At 58.7% G+C, this 19,621-nt stretch overlaps 1 protein-coding gene across 1 annotated transcript; it reads right to left on the bottom strand.

Moving 5' to 3' along the window:
* Positions 1–14,141: 14,141 nt before the first annotated feature.
* Positions 14,142–16,929, bottom strand: SOCS3 (suppressor of cytokine signaling 3). Its single transcript, XM_039501565.1, has 2 exons — positions 16,780–16,929; positions 14,142–16,227 (listed from the first exon to the last, which is right to left on the bottom strand). Exon 2 carries the CDS (start codon positions 16,157–16,159, stop codon positions 15,530–15,532), a length of 630 nt encoding a protein of 209 aa, XP_039357499.1. The 5' UTR covers positions 16,160–16,227; positions 16,780–16,929; the 3' UTR covers positions 14,142–15,529.
* Between the last annotated feature and the right edge of the window lie 2,692 nt (positions 16,930–19,621).

Here is a 19,621-nt window from a genome sequence, read left to right as displayed (position 1 = left end):
TGGGACACCCACCCAGCACCACCATTTGGGACTGGTGGGCAGTGGAGGAAACTCCCCCACCTGTCAAGGAGCCCCTTGGAAGCCCCTGGGCCTCTCCAGGTCTCCCAGAAGTAAGGCCTGTGCCTGGCAGCTGGATGCTCAGCAGGAAATGCTAAGCCATGGCCATAGGTGGCTCCTGCCCAGCGCAATGCATAGCCATAGCAGGGGTGTGTGTGGCAAAGTGCTAGGGACGCTGCAGCAGGAAGTGGGTGTCTGGGCAGGGGGCTGGCCTCACCGGTGCCTGGTGCCAGGTGTGGCTTCTGCTGACACATGCACCTGGATGTGAGTCTGGCACTCCCTGCTGTGCACCAAGGCCTAGGTCCCTGTGTCTCTGCCTGCCCTGAAGAGCTGTAGTGAGAGGGCCTGGCTGGTAGGTTAGAATCAGCTGCCCAGTCAGGCATGGGGCCCCCTCTGCTGCCCTCTGTGTGGAGCAGATGCGAGGGCCTGTGGGGCTCGGGACACCTGCAAAGGGCTGATGCTCTCGGCACTTGCTAGGGAACAGTGTGTCCTGCCCCCCGGGTGCTCCCCCATGCCTCCCTCTCTCCTGCCGGGGGAGTACACCGGGGGTGCTCAGGTTCGACTCAGACCGCTCTGCTATCCTGCTCGTGGAGCTGAGCTGTTCCTTAAGGAAGCAGTTATCTTCCTATCCTGCCCCACACTCCAGACTCAGCTGGAGGCAGCACCTTGCCCCATGAGTCAGTTCTGACTGGAGTCACTCTGCGCTGGAGGGGCTGACTCTGCTGGCATGTACCCTGAGGCCTGGGACCCCAACGCTTTCCCCAGAAGCAGGGCACTTGCTCTCTCTCCTGTCTGCGGCTGCGGGAAGCTGGCTGGCTGAGAGCCAAGCTGGCCCGAGAAGGGGGATTGTTGGCGTGAGGCTGGGCATTGCTGTAACTTTGATAACACAGGGGGGTGGTGATTTTGTTCACCGAATGGGATAGGAGGAAAGTCCTAGTCCCTGACCCAAGCCCTCCAGCTGGAGCAGGGAGGATCTGCTCTCTTCCTCAGTGCGGCTTGGAACGGCTCCCTGTGGGTCCTGTTGAGTCAGGGAGCATCTGAATTTTCCAGTGGCATCTGCTTTCATGTTTCCACTGGATTCCACACGTCCCTCAGGGCAGCTGGCATGGCTGCCCTGACACACAGCAGCCAGAGGCCCGAGAGAGAGGCCCCTGCAGCTGGGGCTCAGGGGATGGTTCAGTTTTTCTGGGCTGGCCTGGTTGCTCTGATCTAACCCTGTGTTGCTGGGAGACAGAGCTGATGGGGGCTGGGAGGGGGCCTGAGTTTGGCTCTGAACTCAGGAAGCCTCCCCTGTGAGGTGGAGAAGGTCTCACTGAATGCCCCTGCAACACCCCCCGCCCCACCAGGAGCTCGGCAGTGTAATGTGGCACCTGCATGAGCCGGGTCCTGTGACACCCCTGACCTGGGGCCAATTGCCCTGGGGCTTGCGGCAGTGCCGCTGGTGACACAGAGCCCTGGCCCTTCCAGAGGATTGTAGAGGGGGTCCTGTTTGCTATTTTAAACTGACTGATGTCGCTTCCTGTTCCTCCCCCGGAGTTAGGGCATAAGACAGGACAGGGAAATTCCAGCTAACAAGATTCACCTGGTCATGGAGCAGGGCCCAGGGGGCTGCAACAGGGATGGGCATAAGCCGCCAGGTCCTCCAGCAATCCTGCCCAGGGCTGCTTGTCAGATGGGAAGCCCTGTGATGTCAGCATGAGATTGGCATGACTCTACGCAAGCACCCTGGGTGGGGTTAGATGGGGCCTGGACCGCCCCCAGCTGTCACATTGCCTAGCTTAGTTCCCTTTATATCCTCCTGCCTGCATGATGCAAACGAGGAGGAGTTCTCTCCAGCAGGGACATGCCTCAAGTGCTCAGACGTTGAGAGGCAGGCCACACAATCATTAGATTGTTTTAAAAATCAGGAAAGGTGGGGGCTGTTTTCCTTGTGCTATAGTGTGCGAGCTGTCGGGGAGCGCTCACATCAGAGGTGTTGGGGGCTTGGGGCACTCATGTCGGGGTCCTCATGTCGGGGGCACTGGCATACTGGCATCAGGGCGGGCATGTCCGGGGAGCTTGCATTGCGGGTCTCAGGGTACACTGGCGTCGAGGCACTCGTATAGCGGGTGGGCGTGTCAGGGCATCACGGGGCGCTTGCCTCGGGGCACTTGCATCCTCTTGTCAAGTTTTTCTTTGCAAGCGCGAGTAGCGGAAACAGGCTCTTGTCAAGAGTTGTGAGTCTCCTGCAGCTTATGGGTTCCGGCACTGGGGCTTTGAGACATCACAAAAACCCATGAGCTGTGTGACGTCATGAGTTGGCCATGGGGTGTTGTCAGGAGCTGGCGTGCAACACCCGTGAGCAGGTCACTGGCTGCACTAGGCGGGTTTAAACAGGGGCTGTCCACATGCTCCCCAGAGCAACGTGCCCAAGCTAGCCCCAGTTCTGGCAGGGCCTTCTGAGAAGCCCCTGTGGAGGGAGGTTTCTGCAGTGGTGTCTCCGATAGCTGGGCAATTTGTGCCTGTGTCTGAGGGACTGAAGCCTCAGTTAGTGGGACCCAGACGTCCGAGGGGGAGGCAGGGTCTTGGTCCCTTCCCAAGTCCTCTTCTACCTCGGAGGAGTCCCTCCACAGGGCTCGCCCAGGCTGAGACAGAGGCCATGGGGGGACATAGAGGGGTGAGGAGCTAGAGCACCCCACAAGGCCCAGGTGGGCAGTGAGCATGAGGGCCTTCCCGCGCCCCTGCCAGCCAGCCCAGCCAGCAGGCACTCAGGCAGGGCAGGAGACACCCTCCCCCCATCCCTGTGGATTCTCCTGTCCCTGGCAGTGCAGACACGGGCAGTGGGGGAACCTCCCTGTGGAGCTGGCTGCCCCCTTGGGATGCCCTAGAGCTGCTGGCACGGGGGGAGGGGCAGAGGCCACCCCACTGCTTTCCCAGATGTTAGTCGCTAGGTTGTATTGGCTCCTGGGCTCAGGATTAATGGTTAATGCCCGACAGACTGGGCGGGCAGGGACTGAGACAACCACAGCTGGGCTCCAAGCAAGCCCAGGGGTGCCAATTGTGGTTGGATGTATTCCTGGAGGTTTTATCACATGATTTAACACATCTTTAATTAAAGATTGAGCTTTAATTCCTGGAAACTCCGTGACAAGCCTGGAGGGTTGGCAAACCTAAGCAATCCTGTCTGGCTCTGTAAACCGACCAGGCCTCCCACAAGCGTGCAACTGCCCCGTCCCTCGGCTTCCACCTGAATATGAGAGAGGGAGAGGGAGAGGGAGAGAGAGAGAGAGAGAGAGAGAGAGAGAGTGTGTGTGTGTGTGTGTGTGTGTGTGTAATTCCTGCCCAGTGATCTAGGCTCTGGGGGATTTTTCAGGGCTGCTTCTAAAATCTCTGGCCTTTAGCTGCCCTCCTGACTGTTGCAGCCGTCAGACCCAGAGACCATGACGGAGCGGTGAGGTGGGCTGCAGATCCCATCAGCTCTGCGGCTGGGCAGAGATCGCTCCCCTGTGCGTGCGGAAACACAGGCTTTGTGTGCGCAGTTTCAGGTGCCAGGTTTGAATAATGCAGCCCCGGCTTGCACGAGAGCCAGCCAGACTGACAGCATGGAGACAGATGGACGGGGAGATCCAGCCACACCATTGTTCTGGTGGTAGATGGTGTCGGCTCACGGCCAGTAGCTTGTATGGAGCAGTCCCAGCGACTTTGGAGCCCCAGTCTCATCACCACTGCCTGGGTTTGTGCCCCAGCACCATGAGCCCCCATCCCTGCTGCACACAGGCTGTGCCCACCTGGGGATGCTGTGCCCAGCGCTTGGCACCATTGCACCCCAGCTCAGCCGTGCCAATGACGGGCTTCAAGCAGCCACTGGCACGTTACCCACCTGGGCTGTGGGGTCTCTTCTGGACTGGGATGGCCAATGCACTAGCTATTTACAATGGCTGCTCGGCAAAGTGAGCTCCACAGGGAGCCCGCAGGATGGGCCCTGCTGCGGTGCTGTCAGTCACGCTGAGCTGCGTGCTCCTCTCCGCTGGGACCAGTAGGCGAAGATCCAGACTCTGCCTGGCTCAGCGGTTAGAGTATCTGGAAAGCCCAGGGAGACACTGGAGGGGCAAGCAGTGACATCATGTGTCTCAGACTGGAAGGGAAGGTCTGGGCAGAGGAGGCTCCACTCAGCTAGGAACTGCACTGATGGAACAACTGAGGAATTTGCAGCTGGCTGGTTCCTTTTAGGAGTTTACGTAGCGCTCGCTGGAGACAGAGCAACTGCAATGAGTTACTATGGAAACATAAACAGGACTTTTTATTAGCAGCTTCTCTGTCCCAAAATATACATCAGCCCTGGCGCGGAGCGTCCCCTCCCCCTGCCTGTGCTCACACTTCTGCTAAAAGTGCTCAGTTCCCTGAAAGGCTGGGCAGGAGGCGGGCTGGGGACGGGGGAGGGGGGAAATCAGGTTCCAGCAACATGTGTCCAACATGCTGCAATAAAGAGCATTCCCAGCTCCTGACCTCGAGAGTGGCCCTCTGCCAGAGACGCCAGGCAAGGGAGCCATGGCTCAGCCTCATGTTCCTGCTCTGATGGTGTTTATTCCAGCAGCACCCAGAAGCCGTGACCGAGAGCAGGGTCCCTTGTGCTGGGCACTGCCCACAGCGGGAGACGGTCCCTACAAAGAGCTTGCAGTCGAAATAGACAAGCCAGGCGGCAGAGACAGGGGCACAGCTGGGGCTGCAGCGGCACCGCCATAGGGTGGTGGTGGGTTCCTCCATCGCTGTGGCACATCCGCCTCCTCGAGAGGGAATCGCTAGGGTTAGCTAAGGCTCCTTCCATCGGGCTAGCCACAGCTACCTGCCGACGCTGCCCAGGGAGTGACGTTTTTCACAGGCCTGAGCGACAGAACTGGGTCAACCGATGTTTAGGTGCGGGCCAGGCCTGGGTGACTGGCCCACAGGGCACGTGTGGCAAAGCAGGGACTTGGACCCAGCCCCGCGCCAGAGCCACAGGAACATCGTCATGGGGCTGTGAGGTTTCTTCCTGAGCTAGCAGGAAGGGCTGCTCGTTCCTGTCCTGTCCCGGAGTTACACCCTGCCCGAGCCCCTTCCTGAGAACAGCAGCCCTTGGGGGCGACTCAGGGAGCTTCCTAACGTGCTCGTCCCTCTTTGGGGATGAACTCGCCTGGCTCTGAGCTTCCTGCGTGCCGTTTTTTGCAGTTTGCGCTTGGGGACACTCAGCTCTGGGCTCCAGGCCCACCTGGCAGTTACCAGCCCTTCCCCTTCCCCAAAGCCAGGCAGAGTCTGAAATCCATCCTAGAGCACTGCCAGAGGCACCTGCCCCCTGCCCGGAGCTGGCTGGGACCTCAGCCTGGAGGCAGCAGATGTTGGAACGTTCAGGATCTGCTCGTGCTACACCCCCAGCCTGGCTCTCAGCTCTGCCATCCCCAGCCCTGCCCAGCAGCCCCTCTGGTGTCAGGAGCATGTTTGTGAGTGGGAGCCGAGCACATGTTTCCTGAGCTGGCACAGGAGAGGGAGCAGATCTCTCAGGCCAGTGTTCCCAGATCTCCCTGGGATCCTGGCCCTGGCCAAGAGCAATCCCCATGTGAGGAGCAGGTGGTAACTGCCCCTGCCTGTGCCCTACTGGGAAGTGCTGTGGGGGATGCAGGCGTGTTCTGGAGCTGGCAAGGACAGACGGGATGGCAGATGGGGATGTGAGCCATGGAGCTGGGCATGCAGTCACCAGTCACTCACAACAGGAGCCCCCCTGCGGTGCCTGGGCCTACTCCTCTCACCTTGCACAGCCGTGTCCTGCTGACCTCAGGGGTGGTCTCTGTGGGGTACCTCGTGGGCCTGGAGCACGCAGGAGTGGAGATAAGGTGATAACCCAGCCCCTGCACACGAACAGGCATTTGCCCGGGGTGTTTCCAGTGCTGGGGCATTAAATGCGACATTCTTCCCACCTCTGTGACAGCCTCGGGAGCTGCTCGGCACGACCCTGCGCCTAGGAACTGTTGCACAGTTCTGGGGCAAGTTCCTTTGTTTTGGATCCTTCACCCTTGTTCTGGAGGCCAGCCTCCCTGCTGTGTCCTGCAGCCAGCCTCCCAGGCCTGTGCCAAGCAGGAGCAGGGGACTGCCTGGCTGGATCTTCCCTGCAGGCCTGCGCTCCACTTACAGCAGCATCAGCAGCTGAACCCAGCCCAGGGTGGCCAAACAACGTAGGTCTGGATCTTCAACCAGAATTTCCCTTCTTAACTGAGCCCCATTCCCCAGGCTGAGCCCCAGGGGCCCTGCCAAACAGCTTCTGCCCCTCCGCTGCTCACAGACAGGGCTCCCCAAGCCAGGCAGGTTTAGCTTTCCAGCAATCCCGCCTAGGTGGCTGCACGGCACCTTGGTGTGAGCCGCAGCCCTGCGCCCCCATGACTAAAGGCTGCTGGTTGGTTGTACCAGCTGTGCTGGGTTGAAAGCTGCAGTCCATTCCTGCTGGTGGGGCCCATTTCCTGCAGCCTTCGACCTGGGCTTCCAGCTCCTGGCTGACAGCTCCTTTTCTCTCGTTTGGTGACAGTACCAGGACTCAGACCAGTGCTGGATTCAGCATGCCAGCTGCAGAGCGGCTCACAGCCCTGGGCTCGGTCAGGCCCAGCTCCGCTGCCAGCCCCTACAAGCGGTGGCTCATGTTGTGACCCGCAGACAGTGTCCCCAACAGGTCAGGGTCAGGGGGAGCGAGGAGCCAGCTCAGAGGAGCGAAGGGGAGTCTCCTTTGAACTCTCCTGGGGGCAGAAGAGGGGTCGCTGCACATCACCAGCTGGGGCAGCCAGCCGCCTGCCTCCCATCCCAGCATCACTTCTTTCTCACAGGCAGGCAGAGAGAACACAAAGGTTCTGACACCAGGCCTCAGAGCTGGGGACGTTTGGGTTTTTTTCCCAGACGTCCCTGCAAAGGAGCTGCACTCCCTAGTTTGGGAGCTGCACATTGGCTATTTCTGAGCTCTCCCTCCCAACAGCCTTCCCAAGCCACGTGTTTAGAGATCCATTCCTGCTTTCAGAGCTGGAGCCTGGCAGGCATGGGTCAGTCTCTCTTGACTGCCAGTCCTAGACGTGCTGGCTGCTATGATCCAGTTGTGCTGGTCAGCACAGTGTGGAGAAGACAATGACATTGGGAGGCAGGCGGAGGTTACAGTTACCGTGTGTTTCACGAGTTCCCACTCAGAGGCCAGTTTCCCATAGTGCAGAACAGATGGCTGGGGGTTCCCAGGACTGGTCAGTCCAGGGGGCCTGGCACTCCTCTTTTCTTCTAGCTGATGAATCACATTACAGGAAGCGAACAATCCCTCTCCCACTTTCCTGATGTCACATTTTCCTGTGAGCAGTTGTGGAGTTGCCAGGGGACACTGTGTGACTTAGGGAGCTGTATGCATGCTGGTCTCCCTGTGAAGATGAACACTTTACACTGGGAGGTTGGAAGGATTGTGTGTCAATGTTTGTTCCTAACAAGAACATTCCCTGTCCTTACTGTAGAGCTCTGGGGGGAATCTCAGGGCAGAACACAGCCCCACTTCCCGAGCGCCCTGGAAATCAACACACTCCCTCTGCAGACTGGGTGGGTCCAAGACAGGGAGCATGAGTCTCCCAGCTCCTCAGATCCTGGCTGTTCTGACTATGGCTCTGTCTAGACTAGGCTGAGTGCCTCGTACTCAGCAGAGTCTGGTCCCCCGCAAGCCGAGTTAGTGTCCTGGCCAGCCAGATGGGCGGTGCTGAATGTCTCTGCTGACCTCCAGCATGTTGTGTTCCAGAGCAAATGGGGCATCGTGCAGTGACATGCCACAGCGAGGAGAGCCCAGGGGTACGTCCCAATTCTGCAGCCCCTGCAGCAAGGAGCACTGGAGTTAATGGGATCACTCCATGTGCACAAGGGGTGCAGAATCGGCCCCCGCTCCCAGACAAACATTGCCTAGCTGTGAATGGGCCCTAGGTCAGGCAGGGGTGCCCCAGGAACACGCCTCAACTGCTCTCTACATCTTTGGGGCTAGTCTTCCCAGCGGGGGGTGTCTGCTCTGGCAGGGCCTTTGCCATGTGCATCTGCCAGCACCTGTCCCTCAGGGCTCAGTGAGTGGAGCAGCCAATTGCTCACTGGCTGTGGTTCTCTGCTGGTTTGCTAGAGCGCAGCCCAGAGGCTACAGGGAAGCCCAGGAGCGACAGAGCTAGGAGCCTGTGAACCAGGAAGAGGACTGAGGCGGGACACATACAGCACCTAGGTTAATCTAGCGCTCCCTTGGATGGTGAGGGGAGCTGGTGCTGTACTCACCAGTGGTCGCGCACTGAGCCACATGGGAACAGTACTGCGGAGTCAGTGGGTATCATTTACTGAGATCTTCTAAAGGCCTTTGATTGTGCCCCTCACCTCAGGTCATTAAAGCGAGCTAATGGCCTCAGGGCCAGGGCTAAAGCACTGAGTTAATTGAGGGGAAGCAAAGAGCTGGACAAATGGCCGGTTCTTCTGGTGGAAGGAGACATTTTGCTGGTTACTGTTGAAGAGCTGCTGCTTTCCACCCCAGAGGTGGCTACATTTAGTGGCCAGAGAATTCTTATACTGTATGGCCAAGATTTTCACACCTGACCAGGGATTCTGGGTGCGGGCTTCAGCGAGCTGATTTTTCAGAAAGAGCTGAGCGCTCACTTTCTCAACCCCCCCGGCCCACCTCATCACCAGTCACTGAACATCTTGGGCCACGTTGGTTCTGTCTCTCCCCTGGGCGCTGGGAGATGTAGGTGTCGGTGAGCCCCGTAGGCGAGATGCGCTGGAGAAGCCCAAAGGGTATTAATTTAAGGGCTTTGCCCCCCTGCCCCACACTTCGGGCCCTGTGCCGAGTGCAGCAAGGTCTGGATGAAACTCATTGCTGGGACAACTCCCCTGAAGCCCATGTGCCCACCAGGGACAAATGTGGCCCAGTGTCACCCGGAGGAGAGTTAGGCTGAGCCCCCAAGCACAGCTGAGCAGCTGCCAATCAGTGCTCTGCCCACTCACACAGGTGGGAGTGGCTGACACACCTTGGCCCAGCTGTCAGTGAGGTGAGGGTGGGGGAGTCCCGCCTTTACCTTCATTTCCCCCCAGGAGAAACTTGCCTCAGGACCTTGGGGCTCTGACATCCAGAGAGGCTGCGGATATGGTGCGGCTTGGGTCACCCTCAAGTGCCATTAAGCAGTGCATGAGTTTGTTGCGATTTTCTGGAATCCTGTAGTGGGAGCCGCACTCCCTGCCCGTTATGCTCTGAGCTTTCCAGAGCTCCCAGCCCTCGGCCAGGTGCGAGGAGGCTAGTTCCTTCCCCTCGGGGCGGCTGGGTACCTGGGTGTGCTTTCGGTGAACTGCATGGGAAAGAGCTGGCCATGCATCAGGGTATCACAGGAACAACTTCTGCCCAGGACACGGGGAGCAGGGCTCTGCAGCCCCCGGCCAGGGAGAAGTTATTGGCTGCTGAGATAAGAGATGTTCTTCTTCTGGGATAGTGTTGCACAAGCAGGTGACCCTGGAGCACTGAGCCGTCTGCAGTGCCCAGCATTGGCTACTGTGGCAGCCTCGGTGCCAGACTTGGCAGACGGGTGGGGTTTTCCAGCCTGACAATCCCTAGGTTTCTAATTGTGTCGCTTGGTGCCTTTGTTCCTCTCTGTGTGATGAGGCTCACGTCAACATGGTGCAGAGCGGGAGGTTCGGCTGTGAGGGTATTGGCGGAGGGCGGGGGGCTAGGCACGGTCCCCAGACTCTCTGCAGCCTGAGAGCCTAGTGCTAGTTTAACTGTGGCTCTGCCAGGGCCTGGCTGGGTGTCACGTGACTCACTTCACCTCCTTCCCCCTCAGCATGGGGTGGGAGGTGAACTGGTTAGTGCTAGTGAAGCACCAGGTAAGTGCAGAGTGCTAATCCCAGCTCCCGTCCTCCATGGCAGAGGTTCAGATGCTCTCCTGCCCCCTCCCTATGCGGTTCCCCTGCGTGGCGTTTGCCGGGCCAGGCTGAGAGCCAGCTGGGCTAGTGGTCAGGCAGCAGTTCCACCATTCTGGCCAGTTTATTCTAGAGGGGCCCTGGCCGAGATACATGCAGCTGGCCTCAATCCAGCCCGAGAGTCTCTTCCACTCTCCTTAGGATTCTGCCATATTGGAGATGGGCAGATGAGGTAAGTTGACCCAGCCCCCCCGCAGGGCCCTAGGGGGGTGATACAGCACCTGGACCACTCACTGCTCTACCCATGTGCTTCCCAGTGGGCAGTGGCTTCTCCGGGGGGAGCGTGGTCACAGACTCAGGAGGCTCTGTTCAGCCCATCAATGGGCTAATGTCCCGTGCCTCAGAGCGGGGGTGGGGGGCAGTCTGGTTCGTGGCCGCGCCAGCTCCACACCGTATAACAGGGTGTGGATTTCCCCTCCCTGAGGGACGCAGCTACACTTACCCAACTCCCGCTGCAGACAGTGCTAGGTTAATGGGAGGGCACAGTTATGTCTCTCGGGGAGCTGGAGGGCCTGCCCTCGGCGTAGGAGCTATAGCCGCATCAACCTCACTTCCTGGTGCTGATCCCCCAAATCCCCCTGCCCTGGCCTACCAGGGCCCTTTTAAATGATCCCACTGCCTGCAGCCGCGGGGGGTAGGGGGTGGGGGCGGCGGTCGCGATCGTACAATTTGTACGGTGGTGGGCTGAGAGCCACTGAACTGAGCTGTGAACCCTGTGTAGCATGGAACCACTTCAACAGGGGGTGCGGCAGCTCCCCTGGCTCCAGCACCTATGGGGGTGCGGCCTCCCTAGCCCAGCGCTGCTCTGTGCCTAGCCCTGGTTTAGTGCGGGGTCTTCGAGCTCATCACAATGACCTGCTCCACCTATTCCCTACGTGTGGTGCAGCAGGTCTTCCGGGTCCAGGAAATCACTCAGCCCTTCTCCCAGGCGCAGAAGTGGGGCAGCGGGGAACTGACCGTCCATGACGCACAGAAATAGCTCCTTACGTAATGCAGGGCCAAGTCCATTTGGCGTTTCTGGGGGAGGCGAGAGGCTTGTGAAATTTCTGTCAGGGATTTGCCCACTGGTCGTCCACGTCACTGCTGCTGTGGGGCTGGGGCGGTTCCAAGAAGCGGGTAGCATTCACAAGGCTTCCCGGACTCTCCGAGTCAGCAGCTTATTGCAGCACTGCACCGTGCCCTGAGGCAAAAGGGAAGAGGCCCCTGAGCAGAGGGAGAGGAAGCATCAGGGGTTCTTCTGGGAGGCCAAGAAATCCCAGGTGGTTGCAGCAGGAAGATGAGGGGCTGGGGGCCAAGGCGGCTCAGGGACCATGTAGACAGGACCGGGTATTCAAACAAACCTTGGCCTTCCTCTAGCACTGTGAGGCTGCGGGGCACTCTCACTTCTCAGGGGCTCCACTGGGGACATGCCTGGGAGCCCCTTCACTGGTCATTGGGGAGTTGGCACTACCCCCAGCTGCTAACCTGGTGCTCTCTGCCCAGGGGGAGTTGAGTGGCCTCCAGGTGCAGCTGTTATGGGTAATGGCAGGCCCCCAAGGAGGTCTGCCGGGCTGGCTGAGGGCATGGCAGCGGTGACCCTGACTGCAGGCCGCTGCTGGTCACTTGCAGCTTATTCTCTGGGAGCTGAAGCTCAATGTGGGCAAACTGATTGCTCCCCGCCTGAGGGAGCCCGCTGGCCTGTGGGGAGCCCTGCTGAGACCCCAGGAGCTGAGACCCCCTTCCTGGTCACACTTCTTCCTGGGCAGCACAATTCCCCTATTCCATGGCCACTGAGGCATTGGGAGTCTCCCCAGAGTTAGCCGAGTGCTGCCGGCTCTGTCCCAGTCTGGCCTCCCACCATCTCTCCTCAGGGGGAGCCTTTGGAACAGCCCTTCACATGCGGCTCATTGGCCCCTCTCCCCACAGGCTACCCGTAAGCGCCCCTGCTCTGGCCTCCTCCGCTCCCCCAGGCAGCAGGGAAGGGGAGGGAGGAGCGCTGCCTAATTTCCTGGCACTGGGCTGAGAATAAACAGTGATATTCCAGCCCTGTTGCCTGGGAGACCCAGCTCCGGGGAGGGGCGTGGGTGTGGTGTTTGGGATCAGATGGTGCTGACGTCGGGGATGTGCCTCAGCAAGGCCTGGCAGGGTGCCACCCACTCTGCACTGCCTGGGCATTCTTCGCATAACTCCCTCGGTTCCTGGCCAGGCTGGGAAGTCGCTCTTCCTGGCAGGGCTGGAACAATGGGCTGGAGAGAATGGTACCAAAATAGAGAGGCAGGGAGCCAGCCTTGCGTGTGGCTGGGGGTGCGGCTGGGACCCAGGCACCTTTCATGGTCCCTGCATTTTGGCTTGGTTCCAAAAAAATAAACAGTTTCTCCCAAAGTGCTGCTGAGTGGGCGGTGGGGGGTCACTTGCCCCAGTGCCAACTGTGTGAATTCCCTGGCAGTGCTGCCCTGCCCATGCCACTACACCTCTCTGGCCGTAGCCCTCTGGCAGGGGAACCCTGCAAACCTGCATCCCTCCCGCAGCTCTGACTTGTGTGTAACTGACCTAGTGGCATATTAAACAGAATTGATTTAATGCTGCACTGGATGGAAAGTGTGAAGGATGGTGGTGGGGCTGAGGGCCTGGCTGGTCCCACAGTGGGGAGGGGTAGGAGCCCCTCATGTTTTTCTGTCAGGAGGCAGAGCTGTAGGAAGCAGCCTTGTGCACACAGCATGGGGACTGAAGCACATGGTTTGCCAAAAGCTGGGAATGGGCGACAGGGGATGGATCACTTGGTGATTCCCTGCTCTGTTCATTCCCTCTGGGGCACCTGGCATTGGCCACTGTCGGCAGACAGGACACTGGGTGAGAGGGACCTTTGGTCTGACCCAGTGCGGCTGTTCTTATGCCCTTGAACAATTCCCATCCAGACAGGCAAACCTGGGCAGCCCCACGACTGTCCCCCCTGAGCACAGCTTGCTCAGCACAGGCTGCTGCTGTGCTCTTGGGCGGGAGGGGAAATAATCAGAGGGTTAATTCCTCTGCATGTGATCCACCTTCTGGCCTCTCTTCTCTTGAACTGGCAGGTTTATTCCTGGGCCTGGAGCTCATGCCCATGAAGTGATGCCTCAGAATAGGTCTCAGGGGGCAGTTAATGCTTGTCTGGAAAGTGACTTCCCTAGGAGATGGTTTAATTACCTCTAATGTCAGCAATGGAAGTCGCTTGCCCCTTTAGCCCCTGCAAGTTTCAGGTAGCTGCGTCCACAGCAGCCTGTTTGCAAGCCAGCATCTAAGCTGCTTCGTGGTTGTGAGGAATGTTCTTAATGAGTTCTTTGAATACTGAGTGGGGAGTATCAGAGTATCAGCTGTGTTAGTCTGTATCCACAAAAAGAACGGGAGTCCTTGTGGCACCTTAGAGACTAACACATTTATTTGAGCATAAGCTTTCGTGGGCTGTGGGGAGTATTGACCTGAGAAGGTGGCAGGGGAGTTTTGCTGGGACTGTCTGCATTGGGGGGATGGGAGACTTTCCTTGAGGGAGGATACCTGAGCATGTAACATGAGACCCTGGGGGGGGGGGAGGCCAGGTAACACCTCTGCCCGGGAAACTGGAAAAAAGGCAGGGGGAGGAACCGGGGGGAGGCTGAGTGAGAAAGCTGGAGGGAGTTTCAGTTTGGAGCTGGCTAGGAAATGGAGGGGATCCCCGATGGGGCTCTGGTCTCCCTGCCCCCCCCCCCCAAGATGGACCTAACTGAGGGGGTCCTGTTGTCTGTACCTGCAAGACCTGTCTTGGACTGTGTTCCTGTCATCTAAATAAACCTTCTGTTTTACTGGCTGGCTGAGAGTCCTGGTGAATCACAGGAAGCTGGGGGTGCAGGGCCTTGTCTCCCCCACACTCCGTGACAGAGATACTTTACAATACCTCACAGTACTACTGCAGGCTGGCCTGTCCAATGCCACCGCTCTCAAGAATTGCTCCCAGCTGACATAAGCTATGAATAATTGTTACATCTTGGCATTAAAAATGGGCTGAAACTGGATACTTGTGACCCCACTATCATTAAAGCGATAGCCGTGGCTGCATGTGGAAGGCTGTGTCTGCTGTGTGTGTTTCACTGAGGTCTGGCAGGCAGAGGTGGGGGTGTGAGACAAAACCAGAGGTGGGGTTTTCATTAAAAAATAGTGCTCTTTATTATAAATTACAGAAATGCTCCCTTTCTGAATATAAATATAAATATGTGCAAAGTTTCTTCTGAGTTTGGTTTACGTTGAGTTTTCAAGCATGTTCAGCTCAGCCTTCAAGGCTGGAGGTGAAGGCAGAATCTTTATAAAAGACAGTGATTCAGGCAGGGCTGTAAATGGTGCTCTCTCTAAAAACCAGAAAAACCCAACTGCCCTTCCCAACCTCAACACGGACAGCGGTTACAAAGTGACAGATTCCAGGGTGTTCCGTTGTTGCTACATTCCTGTAGGGATCAGTGCCACGGTTGCCACCATGGAGCAGTGCAGCTGGGGACCAGGCAAACCCACAGCCCCAGGTCCAGCCAGAGACTGTAGAGAATCCTGACTTCTGGAACCCTCTGTGAAGCTGAGAGTCCAGGGGCTGAGGCAGGCTCTGGGAGAAGCCCGGATGGGACAGCACTTCGGAATAACGATCTAACAACAACTCATCCCGTTGGTGCTCGTCATGCTCACGTGAAACTCCTTGGTGCCGATGTGCCATCAGGACGGGTTCCTTTCCCGACCGGGATTCACTACTCATAGCCTGGACCATCATTGTAAGTGTTGCCTGTAATGTGCAGTAACCCAATCCATGGGACGAGGATGGAGTTTAAGGCTTAGTCCCCTGGATAATGGTAGTGAGGGAAAAAGGCAGCATCCTCCAAGTCTGGGGCTTGGTGTGAAAGGAGCTTCCACCCACAAGGAGGCGGTGAGAGGTTAAAAAAAAAATCACTTTCCCCTTAAAACTGAGGAAGAGTTATCAGGCACTAGCTGGATTCCAGTGCTTTCCTTCTACGGTCTGACCGGCTTTGTTACCAGACCAGCTCCAGTTTGGTCATACCATTGTGGCCAGAAAATGGGGGAGAGGATCCGAGCCACAGCTGAGCGACAGCAGTTTGCAAGGTACACATCATGCACGTGGTGTTTGCAAACTTTTCCAGCATGGCTCCTTCCCAGCAGCTGCCCTCATATCTGGTGGGGCCGCCCCAGAAACAGACACAGTTCTCACTGGGCTGCAGAAGGGGAGGCAGGCTGTGTACAGGAGCTTCAGTATGTTAATCCTTAGTCAAGTAACGTCAGCTTCTTGCCATTACCGAGAGGGGCTGCAAACTGTCCCTGGGTTAGACCCCAACACGCATACACAACTGCAGACATCTCTGGGCTGGGCAGGGCCCATTGGTCACCCCCAAGTTCACTGTCATCCCCCCCCCACTCCCTTTCCAAAGGGGGAGGGGGTCTGTTTTTGTCCCACAAGTTCAGGCTCCACTAGATCATTGTGCCCCCTACCCTGCTTTTGTGCTTGTGCCATGTGCTGCTCCCTCCTCTGCACTCCTTAGAGGGGGGCATCATACTGGTCCAGGAACTCCTTGATGGGGCCTGGCAGTTGAGTCATCTTCTCGTAAGAGTCCAAGTGCCCATTGACCGTCTTGCGGCAGAGGTGCTGCAGGCTGGAGACGTTGGAGGAGAGCGGGCGGCTGAGCACCAGCGGGATTTTCTCACCCCCAGAGTAGATGTAGTAGGCACGCTTCGGGTGGGGGGTCCCCCCGGGCTGCTCGGGGAGGGGACACGGGGAAGGAGGCATGTAGTGATGCACCAGCTTGAGGACGCAGTCGAAGCGGGGCACGGGCTGGCTGCTGCGGGGGTCGCTCTGCAGAGAGAAGCTGCCGCCCTCACATTGGATGCGCAGGTTCTTGGTGCCTGACTCAGTCTTGACACTGAGGGTGAAGAAGTGCCGCTGGTCGGAGCTGTCTCTGATGAGGAAGGTGCCAGCCGGCTCTGTGCTCAGCAGCAGGTTGGCCTCGCCGCCTGTTACTGCGCTCCAGTAGAAGCCACTCTCCTGCAGCTTGCGCACCGCGTTCACCACCAGCTGGTACTCGCTCTTGGAGCTGAAGGTCTTGAGGCGCAGGCTGGTGTCCAGCGGGCGGCTCATCCCAGCAGCGGGGAACTTGCTGTGCGTGACCATGGCGCAGGGAGCCAGCTTTACGAGCTCTGCTGTGCTGCTGCCTTGTGCAGCGGCTGCTAAACCATCACCTGGACGGAGGCAAGGACAGAGTCAGAAAAATAGCACTGCCAGTACTAGCTCCCCCTGCCCCCCAGTACCGGCTGCCTGTGCCCCTGCCCCCAGTACCAACTCCTCCCTACCCCTTCCCCCAGTACCAACTCCCCCAGCCCCCTCTGCCAGTACTAGCTCCCCTGCCCCCAGGGTGCTCCCCAGTACCGGCTGCCCCTGCCCCAGTACCAACTCCCCCAGCCCCTCTGCCAGTACTAGCTCCCCTGCCCCCCAGTACCGGCTGCCTGTGCCCCTGCCCCCAGTACCAACTCCCCCCAGCCCCTCTGCCAGTACTAGCTCCCCCTGCCCCCCAGTACTGGCTGCCCCGGCCCCCCGTACCAAAACCACCCAGCCCCTCTACCACTACAAGCTCCCCCAGCCCCCCAGGGTGCTCCCCCCAGGACCAGCCGCCCCTGCCCGCGGGTGCCCCCCGGGGCGGTCTCTAGGCTGCCCCCCGGGCCGTACCCAGCTGTCATGCCCGCGGCGGGCCGGGCTCCCAGCGGTGCCCGGCGGGCCGAGTCGGGGGCAGTTACCTGGGGCAGGACGGGCGGGCAGGCGGCGGCGCGGATCTCGCCTCCGGGCAGGGCAGGGGCTGCGGCGGGGACTCGGCGATGCGCGCCCGGCTCGGCGCCTTCCAAAGCTGCTGGGGCCGCTCGGGGCCGCCTCTTATAGCGCCGCGGCCCGGCCCGGCCCGGCCCCGCCCCGCGCTTCCTGGAACTCGGCTTCTTCTTGTAACGCCGCGGCCCCGCCCGCCGGGCGCCCCGGGCAGCGCGCCAGGCAGCGCCGGCCCATTCCGGGCAGCGCGGGGCTCCCCGCGGCTCCTGCGCGCGCTTTCCTTCTAAGAAGCGGTGAGTCTCCGGCCGGGCTCCCCCGCCCGGGGAGCCGGCTCCGGGCCTGCCGCGCCGAGCACCTGGGCCGGGCTTTCCGGAGCGCCCGGCGGCTCCCGGGCGCTGAGCTCTCTCGAAAACCTGCTCACGAGCCCCCAGGCTGGAGCTTCCTTCCGTGGGGCAGAGACCTCAGGAGCTGCGGCTGCCTCTGGGGAGCATCTCTGTCCACAGGCAGTTTGCTGGTGGGGTGGAGAGCGGCTCTCCCAGCTGCAGGGCACTGCCCAGGACAGGTTACAGCATCCTCGGCAGTGCCCTTCCTGCCCTGGCCTCAGGGGGCAGCTGCTGCCCGGGACAGACGGCAGGAGAGCTGTCAAGGGCCCAGGGGCTCAGAGGCAAAGAGGAGACGGAGGAGGGAGGGCAGGCAGAACAGTGGTGAGTGGCCAGTGGGAGCTCTTTGCAGTGTAAATGGGAGAGCCTGGGCTACAGACACAGAGAGGCTGGGTTCTGGTCCCAGCTCTGCCTCCCTTGCACTGTGTGGCTTGTGACTTAATGTCCCTGTGTTCCTTCCTCCAGCTACAACCCGGGCTAACACTTCCCAGGGGCTGGAGGCTAATTCAGCAATGTTTGCTTTGAGTACCTTGTGTGGAAAGCGGCACTGGAGGTGGGCAAAGGTAGCTGGTGTGGCTGGAGCTCCAGAGTTTTGAGGTGAGCTCCCAAAAGAGGAATTTGTCCACTAGCCTCTAGCGCAGCAAACCAATTGCAGTTTATACCCCCCCCCCCAAATTACAGCATATGGGGGGATGTAGTGGAAGAGCCAAAGTACAAACAAAAATTGCCTTGGAGAACCCTCCTGCCTCTTTCCCTGATAGACGGCTGCCACTCAAAGGACATTGACCTCTGGCCTCGGCTGAGGATCCCCAGTATTCCCCACTAGGATGCAGAATGTGCTGCAGAAGCAGGCATGAGATCAAAAATTCCAGGGAGTTCATCTGGGAGGAATTGCCATCCCCTCAGCCTTGCTGGTGGGAGGGGAAGAGAGTTACTAATCTGTTATGGAAAGGTTTGTGGATCAAATGTCTTGATGGCTCTGAAGTTTAGTTGGAGTACAACATTCCAGGCCACTGTTAACCTCATTTGCACTTCCCAGAAGAGCTGCAGGAAAGGAAAAAACCCTGATTTAACATTTGGGAACAATAAAGGTGAATCTTTCCCCAACATGATTAAACGCCCCCGGGGCTCTGAGAAAGGGGTCAGGTTACTGGATTATTCAACAACTGGATGTGCAGCAGCACTTAAAGTGCCTCAGTCAGTGGGGAGGGGAGAGGAATGACAGAGCAAAGGTTAGCTTGATAGTCCTATCAAAATTAAAGGCTTGATTCTGGGCTCAGCTGTTGTATAGAGCTGGCCCCCGGGGATCCTCCTCAGTGCAGTTGTGGCATAGGCAGTGGTGTGCTAGCCCTCAGCATAGGGGTGGCAGAGGGCAGGAGGGGACATGTCTGGAGCAGTTTACATGTAGGAAGCCAAGCCACTATTTTAGCAGCCCAGGATCCCCCCATTCCCTGGGATATGCCTCTTCCTAGGCCTACCACAGAATCTGGTCCAATGGGTTCTCCAGCCCCAGTTAGAAGGGACCAGACCACAGGCAGGGGCCAACGACTCCTTCAGAATTCAAATACACTTTGCTGGCAGGTCAAGCTGGCCAGATGCTGTCGGAGGGGGAAGGGCCAGGAGGTCTCTGGGAGGCAGGTCCCCCAATGTTCCCCATTTGCTTGAGGATTTACAGTGTAGTTGCTGTGTCAGTCTCAGGGTATTAGAGAGACAAGGTGGGTGAGGTCACATCTTTCATTGGACCACCAGTTCCTGCTGGGAGAGAAAGCTGGTCTCCCTCACCAACAGAAGCTGCGCCAGTAAAAGACCTGACTTCCCCCACCTTGTCTCTTGGAGGATTTTCAGGCAGGCAGATGAGGATAGCTGCTTCTCAGCTGGGTCTAAAACTTTAATTTTGGCAGTTGTCAACTTTGACCATACAAACAAAACACACATTGTCAGTGGATTCTGTTTTAAATAGTTTCATTTGCCCTGGAGCTGCTGCCAGTCAGGAATAAACACAAAAGGAGTAGTTCTGGGAAGTGAGGCTGTGGTGAACCAGCTGGTCTGAAATGCAAACGAGTCCTGGAACTCTGCCTAAAGCAGGAATGGTGAAATCCAAGGGAAGGAGGAGCGAGAAGGCTCTGGGTGGCAGAGAGCCCCTGCCGGCACCGGGCTCCACTCTACAGTGGGGAGGATGAGGGGTGGGGCTGCTGGGGAAAAGAAGCCCAGTCCCATTGGCTGAATGCTAGGTCTGACTCTGCAGCTGGGTGGAACTGAGGACCAATGTACCGTCAATAGCCCCTTTTGCTCTCCTGAAACCAGCCTTAGGGCTGGGGTTCCCCCATCGTTGGGAGAGGTAGGGGAGACCTTCTGAGATAGGAGCATGCCTTCTGTGTGCATGGCGGATGGCCAGCTCCCTGCCACACGCTGAGCACACCCCAGCCCTGGATGCCACCTC

Source organism: Mauremys reevesii, linkage group 15 (genome assembly GCF_016161935.1).
Source record: "Mauremys reevesii isolate NIE-2019 linkage group 15, ASM1616193v1, whole genome shotgun sequence".
Taxonomy (NCBI): Eukaryota; Metazoa; Chordata; order Testudines; family Geoemydidae; genus Mauremys; species Mauremys reevesii.
The sequence above is the reverse complement of the archived record's forward strand: the minus strand, read 5'-3'. Positions and strand labels throughout refer to the sequence as shown.